The sequence below is a fragment of the Anomalospiza imberbis genome, chromosome 28, assembly GCF_031753505.1.
Source record: "Anomalospiza imberbis isolate Cuckoo-Finch-1a 21T00152 chromosome 28, ASM3175350v1, whole genome shotgun sequence".
Classification (NCBI taxonomy): Eukaryota; Metazoa; Chordata; class Aves; order Passeriformes; family Viduidae; genus Anomalospiza; species Anomalospiza imberbis.
Genome location: NC_089708.1, coordinates 762,649 through 777,822, shown reverse-complemented (window position 1 = coordinate 777,822; position 15,174 = coordinate 762,649). Strand labels below are relative to the sequence as shown.

Genomic DNA, 15,174 nt, shown 5'->3' with positions numbered 1-15,174 from the left:
CTCCCAGCCCCAGCCTCGCCATGCTCCAGGATGTGGGGATCAGGGACTGGGGGATCAGAGATCAGGGGATCGGGGGATTGGAAATCAGGAATCGAGGGATCAGGGGATCAGAGATCAGGGGATTGGGGGATCAGGAGAGATCAGGGGTTATGGGGATCAGGGATCCACTCCCCCTGCCCTGCAGCCGTGCTCTGGAGCTGTCTCAGGCAGTGTGTCACACAGCCAGGCTGTCGCTGTCGTCCCTCCCTGCCTGGCTGCGTGCAGGAGGGCCTGGTGTGGTTACCTGCAGGAGAAGGAGATGGAGCGTTGCTCTGGATGCAGGGAGAGTTCCTGAGACTGAAGTGTTCAATTTTACTCCAGCGAGCATCCAGTATAATCCATTGAAAGGGCACTGTCCTTCAGGCCTTTCAGCTGGGCTGACAGCTGCCCACTGATTAATTGACAGGTTAAAAAGATTGATTCCACATGTCAGAGCTGTAACCCTGCCAGAACAATGCTGCTGTCAATTGGGCTGTAAAACAGACGCTTACATTAACGGCCCTGACAGCAGCAGCACACCAACACATGCACCTGCCTTTATGGAGAGCCGGAGCACGCAGCCGGGCGCAGATTAATCATCCTGAGAGCAGAGCTGGAGGATCAAATAAATGTTTCTGCAGTGCACGAGCGCTGCGGCGCTGCCTCGGCACCGGCTCCTGCTCACATGGTGCCTGGAGGGGCACGGGGACCTGGCCGTGGGGGCTGCCCCGGTGTTCCACGCCTGGGCTGCTGCCTTGGCCACGTGTGCCCCTCTCCCACCTTCTCCCGCTCTGTGCGAGGGGCTGCACGGGGCACAGCCGTGCTCAGCCTCCCGCGGGCACGTCTGGAGCCCTGTCCCCTCTGTCCCCTCCCAGGTGCCGCTCACCTGCGGAGATTTGGGCACAGGGTCCCCCAAGCCCCCGGGCTGGCCCAGCCGAGGGCTGGGAGCGTGTTCTGGCGCTAGAACAGGAGTGGCCCTGGGTGGGACGTGCCCAGAGCTCAGTGTGGGCACGGGGCAGCAGTCACTCCTCCCTTCCTCTCTCGCTGGCTTCCCCCATCAGCAGGACGGAACTGCAGAGCCCCTCGGCTGCAGCACGCCTCAGTCACCGCTCATTTTCCTGCTGTCCTTTGCGGCTGGCCCATGGCACCGGGAGGGACCTTCCCCCAGTCCCCGGGCTCTGAGGGGAGCTGGGCACAGCTGCAGCCGGGGCCGGTGGTTTCCAGCCCCAGCCTGGAGCATCTCCGGGTAGAAAGTGCTGACACCGCCCCAGCTCCCCACCCAGCGTGCTGAGGAATGAAAAAACCCTCTGCAATCTGGAGAGATAAGGAGAGGTTGAGTCACGAGTGAGCTGGGCTCTGCCAGAAGACGTTTCAAAGCTTTTATGGTGAGATTCAATACAGATATACAGAGATCAATTATCTTAAAAGCAGCAAGGAGGTTCAGCAAATATTTCCAGCTTTAAACAGGTTTATTTCCATCTGCACTTATCTGTGCTATTTAAACTCCATTGCTTGCAGTTAATCTTTTGTAATGCAGCATAAGAGGGCTTATTTACTTTCTAATGACATCAATTGGCCATAAATATTAGACATCTAAGGTTCGCTGGAGCTATAGGGACAGTTTTCCATTCCTACTTGACATTTGACTATTTGCAGTGCTTCCTTTCTGTTTGTTCTTGTGTGACTCACTTATCGGCTGTCATAGGCCCGCTTCGATTTATTTAAATGGAATGAATAAGTACATTAGGCAGAGCTGTCAGGAGGGGAGAGAATGGGAGCTCACGGGGATGAGTGATAAGTCAACAAGCTGCAAGGGAGATTCTCGGCAGAGCCGCACAAATCAAAGTGCTAAATGGGAGGAACAAAGACAGCGCCATGGCAGGTTCCAGGATGAGCAGAGCTGCAGGTGCCAGGGCCAACAGGAGCCACCATAATCTGTGGGACACACTGCAGGTCCCAGGGCCAACAGGAGCCAGCATAATCTGTGGGACACAATGGCAGTTCTGGGATGAGGATCTCAGGGCCAACAGGAGCCAGCATAATCTGTGGGACACAATGGCAGTTCTGGGATGAGCAGAGCTGCAGGTCCCAGGGCCTACAGGAGCCAGCATAATCTGTGGGACACACGGCAGGTCCCAGGGCCAACAGGAGCCAGCATAATCTGTGGGGCACGGTGAGACGCCGGCTCCTCGTGGCACATCCCGGCAGCCACAGCCTGTGGCACTCAGCAGCACCAAGAGCTGGGAGAGTTATTAGAGGATCAAAGGCTCCAGACTATTATCTGCCACTAAGGTGGGAGTTGTGCAAACACCCAGATAGCTCTGGACTTGGGAAGATAGTTCTTCTTTTTAATTTCATTCGTTGCATAGTACTTAGCCCGACTAATTAATTGTGGAGAGCTCATATCACAGCCCTGCTGGAAGTGTTTGCCTCGAGTAGATTAGTGATGATCTGTGAGGGGGAGGATAGCTCGAGCCCTTTTGTCAGTTTTAGGTGATGGAAGTAACTTGCTTGGTGTCAGAGGGATAACACTTGAACCCCCTTTTTCAGAGGGCTCGGGGACAGGCAGGTGCTGGTGTTGCAACAGGACACGAGGGGACATCGTGGGCATTCTGTTCCTCCATCACACCGTGCCTCATTTCATCACAGCACTTCTATACTCCTCCACTCCTTTTATCCAGCCTTGCAGCTGGGTTCTGTACAGCTTCAGAGGAGCTGGGGTGTCCCAGTTTGAGAGGGATTCTCACTCCAGATCCTGGGAGCTTCACTGAGCCTAGGCAGGGGGGCCCTGGGCTAGGGGCTGTGTCCCGGGGTCCCACACCCAGCCTGAGCTGAGCCAGGATGCCCAAACCCAGGTGAGCCCTTGTGCCAGGCTCCAGGGATCTGACCCCACACCAGGGAAGGGCTGGGACAGCCCCACTCCTGCTCTTGCTTCAGTGTTCCTTCCCTCCAACAACGTGCTTTTGGTTTTCACTCCTAATCTTTGAACCCCCAAAAACCTTTAATTGGCTGCACACAGTAAATCAGAGCTGACAGTAGTTGAATAGCAGCTGATTAAAATCATTTGTTTTCAAACTCAGCCAGCTGCACACTCCTGCCTACATGACTTTTGTGGCATTCCCTGCATTTCTCTCCCTCTCTCTTCCTTTCTTTTAAAAGAGTTGCATCGCATTTTTCTAATTCTTTGAAAATGAGATCCTCTTCTCAGCCCTCTTCCCTTCCCCACACAGCACCAGTCTCCATTTTACAAGCCCAGCCTTGTTTATTTCCAGGACCACTCGTGTGAGATTCCTGCTCCATTCGCAGTGCCCAGGCCACATCTGGTTTGGGTTTGTTTGTGTTTGGTTGTTTTTTTTTTTTTTCCCAAAAGAAACACAAGGAGGGAGAGAAAAGCATTTAAACTCCTGATTGCCCACTGCCTGCCTTGCACTCCTGGCCAAAGCAGGCCTTGAAAAAGCTGAGAATTGTTTAAAAGTGCTGCAAGGAAGCCATGGCAGGTGAGCAGGGGCAGGAGAGGAGTGGGATGCTTCACCTGAGGGTCTGGCCCAGGTGGCAACCCCTTGGTGATGCTGGGAGCCCCAGGGGCTCAGGTGTGCCCGGGGGCTCAGAGGAGGAAAAGCTCAGGGCCAGGCTTGGGGAGGCACCTCGGTGACACTGTGGGGACACCTCTGCTGGCTCCAGAGCCCTGGGGGCTGGGGTGTCTCTCCCTCCCAGCGCAGGCTGGGTGCTGTGGCTGCTGCGTGCTCTGCTCCTGCGTTCGGCCACCAGCCATCCCTGAAAAATGTGTCCTGGCTGTGAGTGCCATTCCCCAGTCTCAGGCATCTGCAACCATATGCACCAAATTAAAAGCAAACGCGGAATATAAATCTCCTTGCCATTCCTGGGGAAGGTTTCGCATGACAGCCACATTCCTGTGACACTTTCCATCTTCTGTTTTACCACACGGACCAACAGCTGTTTCCAAAACAAACCCTGAGTGATGAACAGATGAAATCTTGACTATTTGGACAAACCTGGTGTTGCAGCGGGGTCGTGCGTGAGTGGTCAGGGATTCTGCAGGGCTGGGGCCTCTCCAGGCCTCTGCCAGCATTCCCTGCCCTTTTTCCTCTTTTTCTCCACAAAAACATACCGTAGAGCAGTGCAGGGGATGGTTCTGGAGGGATGACTTGTCTTACACAATAGGCCTGACTTTACCTTAAACTTCGCCAGGCTCAGAGAGAGAAATTCGGGTCACTGCTTGATGAAGACTTCTGAAGGTTCTTTATTGCTGTTGTCATTTCTGCTGTGCTGGGAGCTGGCGAGCCCTGGGCCGTGGGAATTGGGAAGCAAACACCAAAGGAGCCGCCCAGCCCTTGATGAGTCTGCACTCCTAAATCACTCAGGCCCATCTGGAAGGAGACTTTATCCTGATGGATCTGGGTTTGGCAGCCCTGGGAGCAGTGTGTGTGCATCCCTCTCTGCTGCAGGGGCTCTCTGGCTGGGAATTGTCCTGCTCCATGGGGATCATCCCACGAGGCTCTTCCCACGACTCCCTGGAGCAGGATTTGCTCCCCGTGCCCAGGTACAGCTCCAGAACTCCCACGTCCACCTTTCCCCGCAGTGATATCTGCTCTGGGAGGATGTTTACCTTCCCCAGCCGCCTTTTCCTTACGTTTAAACAGAAATGTTTCCTTTTCTAAACAGTTTACATTCCCGGTTCCAGAGGTATCCCGCTTGCCAAAGCCACCAGTATTTGTCTCACTTTAAATGCATTTATATGCTAATGCAGGCAGGCTCTCCAGCTCGCACACAGCCGTCGAGAAATTAGTCCTTTCTTGCTGGATTTACAAACTACAGCCATCAAACATCCTTTGGGTTTATCTGCGTTAATCAAAGCCTCTCTTCCGCCCAGTGCAGGTGTGATGCGGCCGTTCCCGGTGATAAACCAGGCTCGCAGCCCTGGATTATCTGTCCGGGCTTGACAAATCGGTGCCACGTTTGGAGGAGGAGGAGAGGGGAGGAAGGAAATGTAATTTCAAGGATACAGTTCTGTATGTGGCTGGGCAGCATTTCTCCCTGTTTTATTGCCTTTGGGATCATCTTACAGCATTCTGGGCCCGCAGCCTCGGAGCGCTTCAGGCATTACCTGATTACAATCTGCAGAGGTATGGAGTGCTTCCCCAAGGTCAGGCAGCCTCTCCCGGCGTGGAATCGTGGAATCGCTGCGGTTCCCAGCGCCATTCCAGCGGGACACACTCATCCCCTTCTGCAGGGGGAGCCAGGGGATGCTCCCACCTCTCTGCAGAGGGCACGGGGAGCAGAGTGCTGCTCCTGCAGGTGCCGGGGAGCTCGGAGCTCCCTGGGACCCCCCACTGAACCCTTCCGTGGATTCAGGATTTATCTCAGGTGCCTGTTGCCCATTTTGTTCTCTTCTGCCCCCATTCTCACACCTTTTACAGCTTCACACAATTCCCAGTTCCTCACCGCTGCCAGGAGAGCTGGAAAACCCCCCAGGCCTGCGCCGTGTTAGACAGTGCTTAAAGACAACAATGCAACTGGATGGAAAGGATGTACCTGGAATGGTTTTCTGCGGAAAACTGATAAATCAACAGCAGGAAAAAAAAAAAAAAAAAGGTTTTGCTTTAACATCTAGGTTCTGTTTAGCTTTTTGTCTAAAACTATGACAACATTATGCTTATAAAATCCCCAGATCTTTCATTTTGACTCCACTGTTCTGTATTAAGGTCATGATGTAATTGATACCCAAGGAGAGGATTAATTGTTGAGTTAAAACACAGTAACAGACACTGGTTTTCTGTCTAGATTTGGGACAAAACCTCAGAACTTCTCATACAATGGAAACTCCATTTTCCATCCAGCTGTAACAGTAACCCCAATGCACCGAGATTAATCTGGAGAGGAGGATAGAAAACATCCAATCACTCACGCATAAGATTTAAGGAACAATGTCATCCCCAAACCACCTTTCTTCCTTTCAAATTTTCAAGCATGAAAACTGACACTGGAAGGGAGAAAATTCAGACTTGGAGCAGACGAGTTGGACAACTTGCCAAATTATCCAGGGCCCACTCAAGTTCAGCCTTATTCTTCTGGAAAATAATGATGGAAAATTCATTTGAGTATCGTGTGCTGCTTTGCTGGGGTGGAGGAGGGAAGGGGCAAATTTAATTCCAAAGTGCCCTCAAACGGATGCGGAATGTAAACTTTCGCTGCATTTCTGTCAGACTTAATGGATTTCACTTATGGGAACTATAATAAACAGCTCATTACAGAGTCAGCTGCAGGAGCGTTGTGAGCCCAATAGAGCCATTTGTTTTCCAAGGCAGATTTAGTCTAAAGGGGGTGGACAGAATAATCCAGTGTTTGAAGAGTCGGTATCAAAGCTTGAGGGACTTGCAGGGTGGGATTTGGGGTCTCCAGCACAGGCTGCTGTAGGACACGGGCACGGTGTGCAGGAGTCCAGAGCCCAAGTGGCTGCAGCTCCAGGGGGGTGCTGGACACGGGGCAGGCAGTTCTCACACAGCAGACTTCCAAAAAGTTGTTGTCATTAAAAATCCCAGCTCCCGGAGTCCTGCTATTGCCTCAAACCTGACCTCTTTTCTCTGCGTGTGAGGAACTTTCCATCCTTCACACTCACAGGGAAATTGTGAGTCCCAAAAGCCAAGGAAAGCAAGGACAGAGAGACATTTTTTGTTTCCCAGGGTTTGAGGCACTGTCCAGTTTGGGGGAAGCAGGGTGGCTCCTGGGGAGGCTTTGCTCTCCTCGCTGGCCATGCCTGCTGCTGCCGGGAGTCTCGGGGAAGGTTCAGGTGCTCTAAATCAGGGGTAGAAAAGCAGGTGGGCAATGCTGGCACCTTCCCTATAACCCTCATGAACCAGCTGAGCCCACGACCCCACCGTGGCAGGGCAATGTCCCCATCCCAGGACAGCAGAGCCACCACAGCAGCTCTGAGGAACCTCGTGAAAGACTGAATTTATAACTCAATAAACATCTGCGGAGCCGAGGGTTGGGATCCGAGCGCACCCTCCAGAGCAGCTCCTCCTTCCCTGCCGCACATCTGGCAGGGGGCAGGAGGGGAGCAAAGCCATAAATCTGCTCCTCCGCCCCCACATGGAGCGCCGAGCCCTCTCTGGGCCGGAGGGAGCCAGAGGACAGTGGTTTCAAACAGTGGGACTGTCAAACTGCTCAGCACGCCATAAATCACAGCCAGCATCTTCCCTTTCATGTCCCTGCAGCCGGGGACTCGCGGACACCCCTTAAACACTTCCATACCCGCAGAGATGCTGCGCTGGCCGAGGCCCTGCGCCGGGGAGCTCCAGCTCTGCAGAGCAGCAGATAAATCACTGCTGCTGGGGGAGAGAGGGGCTGGCAGCAGGAGGGGGCTCGGCTTCTCCTGTCCTTAGGCCATTCATGCCACGTGCATGTCACCCTTGTGGCCTCTGGCTCCTTCCTGCAGGCACAGATAAAGCCATGGCTCAGCACAAGCAGGCACCAGCGTGTGCACACACCTGCACTGAGAGCCTTGTTTGTCCTCCAAGGCAGGGAAAAAACCACAATGCTTGGAGGAGCAGAGCTGTGGAGCTGTAGAGGATCCCTGGCAGCGTCCAAGGCCAGGCTGGACAGGGCTTGGAGCAACCTGGGATAGAGAAAGGTGTTCCTGCCCATGGCAGGGGTGGCACTGCATGAGCTGTAAGGTCCCTCCCAACCCAGAGCAGTCTGTGATTGACACCCAGGCCATAGTGTGTGATTGCTGGGCTTAAATACAAAATGCATTGTTTTATTTTCATCCTTGTTGGTATTTCGGATTTGGACAAATGGAGAGAAAACTCTGCCCTCCATTTTGCTGAAAGAAGAGGCAATTCTTGTGTCAGATCTGAGGTTTTACCCACTCTCATTTGATGCTGGCCTCCAGCTCCTGTGGAGGGTTTTTAGCAACATGTAGAGATGGTAAAATACATGTTGGGAGAGGTACAGAGGATTGTTTCTTCAATTTTTCCTGTTAATAGTGCCAAGAAAAATAAAAATCCCTGTAAATTCAGTCTAGAAACAATCCTGGTTAATAACCCTGCAATAAACCCCAAGACTTGTACGTGCCATTGCAGTTGTTGTTGTTGTGGACACTTTGAAATCTCTGTTTTCCTTGCTGGAAAAATGATCTCCACTGTGTGATGACCCTAAAAATTTAGCAGTTCTAGGAGATGACAGAAGAATTGAAAGCTTGGGGAAAAATAATTGCTGCAGTAAGACCAGATTAGCTGGTTTTGAGTTTTATTCCTGAAGATGCTGTTGATGTTTGATCAGTTTTTTTGAGGTCAGCCTCGTAACTTCTCATCCCATAATTATTCTAACATTTGTTAAACCAGTGAGTGTTATTAATCAGAGCTAACGAGGCAGTGGAACAGATACAGGTCACAGCATGGTTCAGCCTTTCCATGGGTGCTTCTGTGGCCATGTGATGGTGGAGTCACTTTTGAATGTTGAAGAGGAGAAATAAACCAAACTCCACTGAGGAACCTCCACTCCTCTGAGGGGAACAGATCCCTGGGGTGTCCTGGAGCAGAGGGGAAGCAGCACCCAGCCCCGGGAAGAGCTGCAGGAGGTTTTCTCTGTCTGTGGTGGTTCTGTGCCAATCTGGAGCCGTGCCTGAACCTGCATCAGTTTCACAGCATTCCCTCCTTTCCAGAAGTACTTTGAGGAACGATGCTCTGCTCTGCTGCGAGACTCAAAGCCATTTTAAATATTAATTAAGTCTCTCAGCTCTGGTCTACAATAGCTAGTTACTATTTGAGTTGAAGAGCTAAAAACGAAGCTCTGTTGACAGCAGCAGCGTGGGAAATCGGAGCCAGGGGCAGGAGCAGCGATCGCGGGATGCGCCCGGCGCAAGAGAGCTCCGGGGCACCGCGGCTCCTCGCACCCTCCAGCCCCGAGCTCCATCCCCAGGGTTTCCAGCCCCGTGGTGCGGGAGCTTCCCTCAGATGAGGTTTCTGAGCTCCTGCTCGCAGTTCCTGCCGAGGGAGAGTTCCCGTCGCGGCCGGGGCGGGCGCGTCCCGCCCTGCATCCCGCGGGATGCTCGGCGCAGCCGGGGCTGGCAGCGCTGGAGCAGCGGCTCCCGGCGAGCTGCGAGCTGAGCCCGCTAGTGGCTGCACAAAGGAAGGAGCCGAGAGCGAGAGGAAGGCAGGGCTGCGAGCTCCGAGCTCCTCCTCGCCGGCAGCAGCGCCCAGCTGGCTGCGTGTGAGCCGAGGCTGATGTTCGAGGGCTCTCTCGGGCGGAATATATTTCCCTTCTTTGTAGCTGGCTGTAACTCACCTCCCTGCAAAGCTCTCTGCCAATACAGCGTTTGCTGATGTATAGCTACAGCCATTTTCCCTGTTTCCCTTACTCTGTCTCCGTATAGAATAATATGCGATTAATTGATTTTCTGTCGCTCTTTTAGTACGGAAAATTAATTTTGGAGCAACCTTGTTTTCTCAGGGTATGAATTCTCTACATGCAGAGTAATTCCGCTCCTACATTATTCATGAGAGAAAATAGTGATGGAGTGTGTAACTGAGGCAGCCCCAAGGCCACAAACTGATAGTCTGCGTTACTGATACAACAATATTCCACTGATGCTTCTAAATAATTCACGGCTACAACTCAATTTGGCACCAGGCACACGGCTTGGGATGTGGCTGGTGCAGAGGGGAGTGGAGGCACCTTGGCAGAACACTCGGCTCCCCCAGGGAGAGCCCAGGACCACCAGAGCTCATGGGCACCAGCCCCGAGGGAGCCAGCACTGCTGTGCTCCTCAGGGATGTGCCTGGAGCACTCCCTGGGCCATGCTGACGGACACCTGAAGGCCCTGCCGGGGGCTGTTACAGCATTTCCGTGTGCATGAAAGGGTTAACGGCGGCTGAGGGGCTGTGGGGGGCAGAGGCTGAGCATCACCCACCAGCAGGGCGGTGCTGGGGGTGTCAGGGCCCTGTGTGAGCTGTGGGGCTGCAGGGAGGGTTTGTGGCCAGGCAGCACTTTCGGTGTGAGTGGAAAATGGCAGGGCCTTCCCTTCCTCCTCCCCTCCTCTGGCAGCGGGATGGAGTGAGAGCCTTGTCCTGGCACCGGCCTCCTTTTAGATTGATGACCTGCGAGGAGATGCCTCAGTCACATGTTGGGATTTTTCCCCATTGAACTGTACCTGGCACCCTGCAGCCATTTATCACAGGCTGCAGATGGAAGGCAGCAGCAGCAGGACCTGCAGGGCCAAGACACACAGGTTCCCAGCCAGCCCAGGGCGGGTGGGGGATCTGCTGGGGCGTGTGCTTGTGTGGGGTGTTTTTAATCCAAAATGATAGATCTGATTTCTTCAGGATATTGGAACAGCTGCAGCTGACCTGGCTATTTATCTGACAGATCTTCAGGGTGTACGATAACAGCTCTTAGAGGATGGATGTGGTGTTATAAACTGTCCAGGCACAGAACGTGATTAATGGGATTCACAGAGATAAACATATGGGGAGGAGAGCTCAGGATCTAAGAAGATCCCATCCCTGGACTGGGAGGCTCTTGATGAGCTGGAGCTCTCACTGAGGTCGATGCTCTGGGTGCCAGCCACCCACCTTGGCCTCCCAGCCTCCCCAGCCTGTGGCAGCTGTGGTTGTTCTGCACAGCGCCGAGGATGTTTGTAGCTGAAGTTTGTCCCTGATGTTTGTACAAAAGTGCCCAGAGCTCTACCAGCCTGAGGAGGCCACTGTCCCACAGCCCCTGCCAGCCCCTGCGGACTCAGCCCTGCTGGCACAGCCTGGCTTTGGACAGGGCAGGACAGGGCAGGGGTGCTGCTGCCTCAGCCCTGCAGAAATGAAGCGCCCCAGAACTCCTCCCCACAGCCCCCACCTCCCTCAACATTGCTCCTTTCCAGGCTCCCCACATGAGCTTTCCTCAGGCAACAGCCCCCCTGCTCAGGGGAAAGCTAGTTTGGTAAAAGTTGAAAAATCAATCTCTCCTACATTCACTGGCACGGAAACTCGCGAGGAATTTGGCAAGGCAGCCCCGATGACATCCATTTCCCTGTCTGTCGTGCTTTGATGTGGGTTAAAGCCTCCTCCTGGCTGTCCCTGTGGACCTGTGGTTGTATTCCTGGTCCGGGCTGGTTCCCGGGTGTTCCAGAGGACGAGCAGAGTCCTGCTGCCTTCAGGATAGCAAAGCACTCTGATGGGGAACAGCGTGCAAAGGGGGGAGAGCAAAAGGAGTCAAGAAGCGTTAGTGCAGGAATTCTCACCGAGAGGGATGGATCAAATAAACACTGAGATTAATGAATCACTAATGGCATGGACTAAAGGTGACCCTTCAGCATTTACACACTGAAGACAGCGGGGTCAGGATTGCAGAGCATTAATCTTACATTAGCACAACTCCATCCTTGCCAGGAGGGAGGCAGAAATCCCTTTGGTTCATGCAGAGGAAGCTGAAGCTTATTGCTTCCTGCCAGGTCCGCGGCTGCATTTTTATGAAACACCTGCAATGAAAAAAAAAAAAAAAAAGAACATAAACCTGAGAAAATTAAAGAGCTGTCCCAGCAGAACGCGGCAGCCGTGCCCAGCCTCGGGGCCTCGCTGCCTGCTCAGCCCAGCCAGGTGGGGTCACTGGGTATTAATAACCATGGATCAATAACGATGAGCAACTGGGAGAAGGGATTCTGCAATCCTTCCCCTTCCCTGCTGCTGCTGGGGCTGTGTGTGTAAGCCTGGCCGTACAAGCCACCGGGGATGGGCTATAAAAGGTGCTTTCTTTTGCCTCCAAACTCTGCTCTGTAGCGTGCACCAGATGCAGCAGCAACAGCACAAGGCCTCTAACCTCTTTCCAAATGGTAATAAATCCCACAAGACCCCAGCACAGTTGTAATTTACAACTCTGCTAAAATGAACATTATTTCAAGCTAAGCGTATTCTCCGAGGTGCGGGAGGAATGTGGCAGCTTTCCTGCTGACAGCGGAGTTTCTTTTTTAAATGTCATGCATTCACTTTCATTACTTCCAAATAATTGCCCAGAAGATCAGCAGCCGGCCGGGCAGGAGCACGGCGAGGCGATTCCATCGCCCCCAACACGGCTGGGGGGCCGTGCTGGTGGGCATGGGGAGAGGCTGTGCCCTTCCCAAAACCAGGGTGGGCTCTGGGGGCAGCCCTGCCCTGTCCTGCCCTGCCGTGGGGACAGGAGCCCCTTTGGGGTCATTGAGGTCAGGCAGGCTCTGCCTGTCCTGAGCACCAGGGTCGGGCCTAAAAAAGTGATTTTTCTTTGTTTGGAGGGATTTTCACGGGAAGGAAGGCCAGGCTGGATGGACGTGGTCTGGTGGGAGGTGTCCCTGCCCGTGGTTTTCAAGGTCCCCTCCAACCCACAGCACTCCACGGTGATACCATGAGGTGAAAGTCCCCTCTTGCTGTCGGGAGCGTTGCTGTGTTGCTGAGGGGTTTGTGAAGCACCCTTCCAGCCAGGGCTCGTGGCTTCAGCCTGGGAATGAAAATAATGGCCCAGCAGTCCTGCCTGCAGGATCCCTTTGGGGTGCTTTTCCCGGGTGCCCTGTCCTGGAGGCCCCTGGGAGAGGGGGAATGAGGGGGTGACCCAGGGATGCAGACACACACACACCCCCACCCCTCCTTCTCTACTTCCTCCTCCTCCTCCTCCTGTCTGCCACAGGAACCATCCCCAAAGGCCTGCAGAGGCAGCCCCACATCTGCAGATCGAGTCCAAGACAAACTCCAGACCCGGCCTGTGAAAGCTCTGTGGCCTGTAATGAAAGCCCTCAAGGAAAACTGTAAATATTGGAGCTATTGGCAAAATTCAGGGCTGGCCTTGGGCTGGAGCGGCCTCTCCCACAGCAGGAGGTTTGATCCTCACAGGCCTGTGCCTCAAACAGCTGGAAAACGAGATCCTTTTAATCAGGACAGGGTTCTCTCCCTCCACCACAAAGAGGGGGGAGACAAAAAAGCCATAATGAGCCCCAGGGTGGTGGGGGGAACGGAGCAGCAGAACCAGGGCCCCTGAGGATCATTCTGTGCTCCCATCCAAGAACTGTCAGCATTTGAGGGCTCAGATCATTCACAGAAAATGATGTTCTGTTTTGGAAAAGAGCTCCTGAGTGATGGTTTGGCCAGTGCCGGTGGCCGTGAGCAGTGCCAGGGTCCCACAGGATGTTGTACCCGGGGCACAGCTCCCTCCCACAGCCCCTCAGCTCCTTTCTCAGCTTGAAGGTCGGTTGCTTTTTACCAGAAGATAGATTTTTGTTGGAAAAACCGTACTTCTGCTAGAAAACAAGCTGGTTTGGATGAAAACACAAGATTTTAATTGGTAAAGCAAAATGTTTTGAGTTTCGCTGCTCTGGGTTTCTGCAGAAAGGGAGGGAAAGGAATTCCTCTGGTTTTAAGTTGCTTCTCTCAAACTTCAGAAATGCCTGTGGAGCGTTTCCAGGTTGTGAGAAATGCTGCTTTGTCTCCTTGAGGATCCGTGTGGGGACAGCCCTGCCCACCCTGGGCTGTGTTTTGTGTGTTCAGCTGTGCTGCCCACCCCGGGATCCGCCTCGGTGTGTGCCACCGAGCTGGGGCTGGCAGCGGGGCCGTGCTGGGGGTGACGTCCCTTGGGACTGTCCCACCCCTGGTTCTGCACCCCAGTGACCCCTCGGGTTAAACGCAGCCCACAGAGGTGTCGGGATAAACCCTCACTCCTCAGCACTGCTGCTCTCATCGCAGGGGAAGAGGTGAAACTCCTCCGAGACTCCCCGAGGCGTGAGCAGGAGGCTGCCATTGACCCCCAGTGTGCCACTCTCAGAGCCCCTGAGAGCCCCTGGAGGGCACAAACAGAGCCCTGGAGGGCACAAACAGAGTTCATGGAGGGCACAAAGAGAGCCATGGAGGGCACAAAACCAATGGAGGGGCACAAACAGAGCCATGGAGGGCACAGAGCTCATGGAGGGTACAGAGCCCTGGAGGGCACAAGCAGAGCCCTGGAGGGCACAAACAGAGTTCATGGAGGGCACAAACAGAGTTCATGGAGGGCACAAACAGAGCCCCTGGAAGGCACAGAGCCCTGGAGGGCACAAACAGAACCCCTGGAGGGCACAAATAGAGCCCCTGGAGGGCACAAGCAGAGCCCTGGAGGGAACAGAGCCCTTTCCTGGGCCCACCGTGGGGCTGACACTGCTCTCCAAGAGGGCACAAAGCCAGCAGGGACAGGTCTGTGCTGCCACCTCTCCCTTGTGGCACCTGGGGGCTCCTGGGAGCCCCAGGGAACAGGACAGGGCAGAGCAGCCCCGGTCAGGCTCTCGCCGTGCTCCAGTGCCCCGTGTCCCCTGCATAAATGCAATTTCCCTGAATGTCAGAGGGAAGCATTACAGATAACACACTGCGTGTGTCTCTGACCCAGTAAGTGCTGAAATCACAGATCTCATTATTCTGACATGATAGAATTTTTTTCCCTCCCTGCTGCAACCCTGCTGCTGTTGTTTTCCAGACTGCAGACATAATTGCCGAAGGTGCAAAGCCTCCACAGACAAATACGTCTTGCCTACTTCCCTAAATCTAGCAAAATGCCAGTTCTGTGTGTGCATAAGCAGGAGCCTCAGCTCCCAGCTCCCATCGAGTGCCAGCCCCACCTCTGGGGACACGTGGGGCTGGGGTAGAGCAGGGACACTCCGAGGAGCATTCCTGGGCTCGTGGTTTTGAGGTGCCACTTGCCAGCCAGTGTGTGCCACCACGAGGTGCCAGGGTTCAGTGAGGGGCCCTTCAAAGAGCAGTCCTGGGTATTCACAGCTCAGGGATCTCGGGGGACCGGCATCGTTTCACTGGTTTGGACAGCAAGGGCAGGGGCTTGTTACAGCAGTCTTTGGGCTTTTGGGCTCTGGAACGATAAGGGACATGTGGGGACATGTGGGGACACAGAGGCCAGCAGTGAGGGGCAGCCCCAGCCCCAGGGCAGCTGTCAGAGAGCTCTTCCCAGCTTGGAGCCCCTTCTGGAGCTCCCCTGCTGCCACCAGCCCTGCAGGAGCCTGCTGGAAGCCTGCCCACCGAGGGCTGGGAAAGGCCACTCTTTGTTATAGCCAGTGTGGCTCAAAAGAAGGAAGATTCCCCCTAATCTCCGCCTTTGAGATAATTTCTCTGTAATTCTCCTCTCAGGGGAACAGATCTGTTTGTGCCT

General features: G+C 54.1%; 1 protein-coding gene across 1 annotated transcript in view; it reads right to left on the bottom strand.

The window, feature by feature from the left end:
* Positions 1-5,238, bottom strand: part of TTI2 (TELO2 interacting protein 2) — a 456,481-nt gene extending 451,243 nt beyond the window's left edge. Inside the window, exon 1 of the mRNA XM_068174350.1 lies at positions 5,144-5,238. Coding sequence (XP_068030451.1) covers positions 5,144-5,238 — 95 coding nt within the window. The remainder of the gene's footprint in view (positions 1-5,143) is intronic.
* Between the last annotated feature and the right edge of the window lie 9,936 nt (positions 5,239-15,174).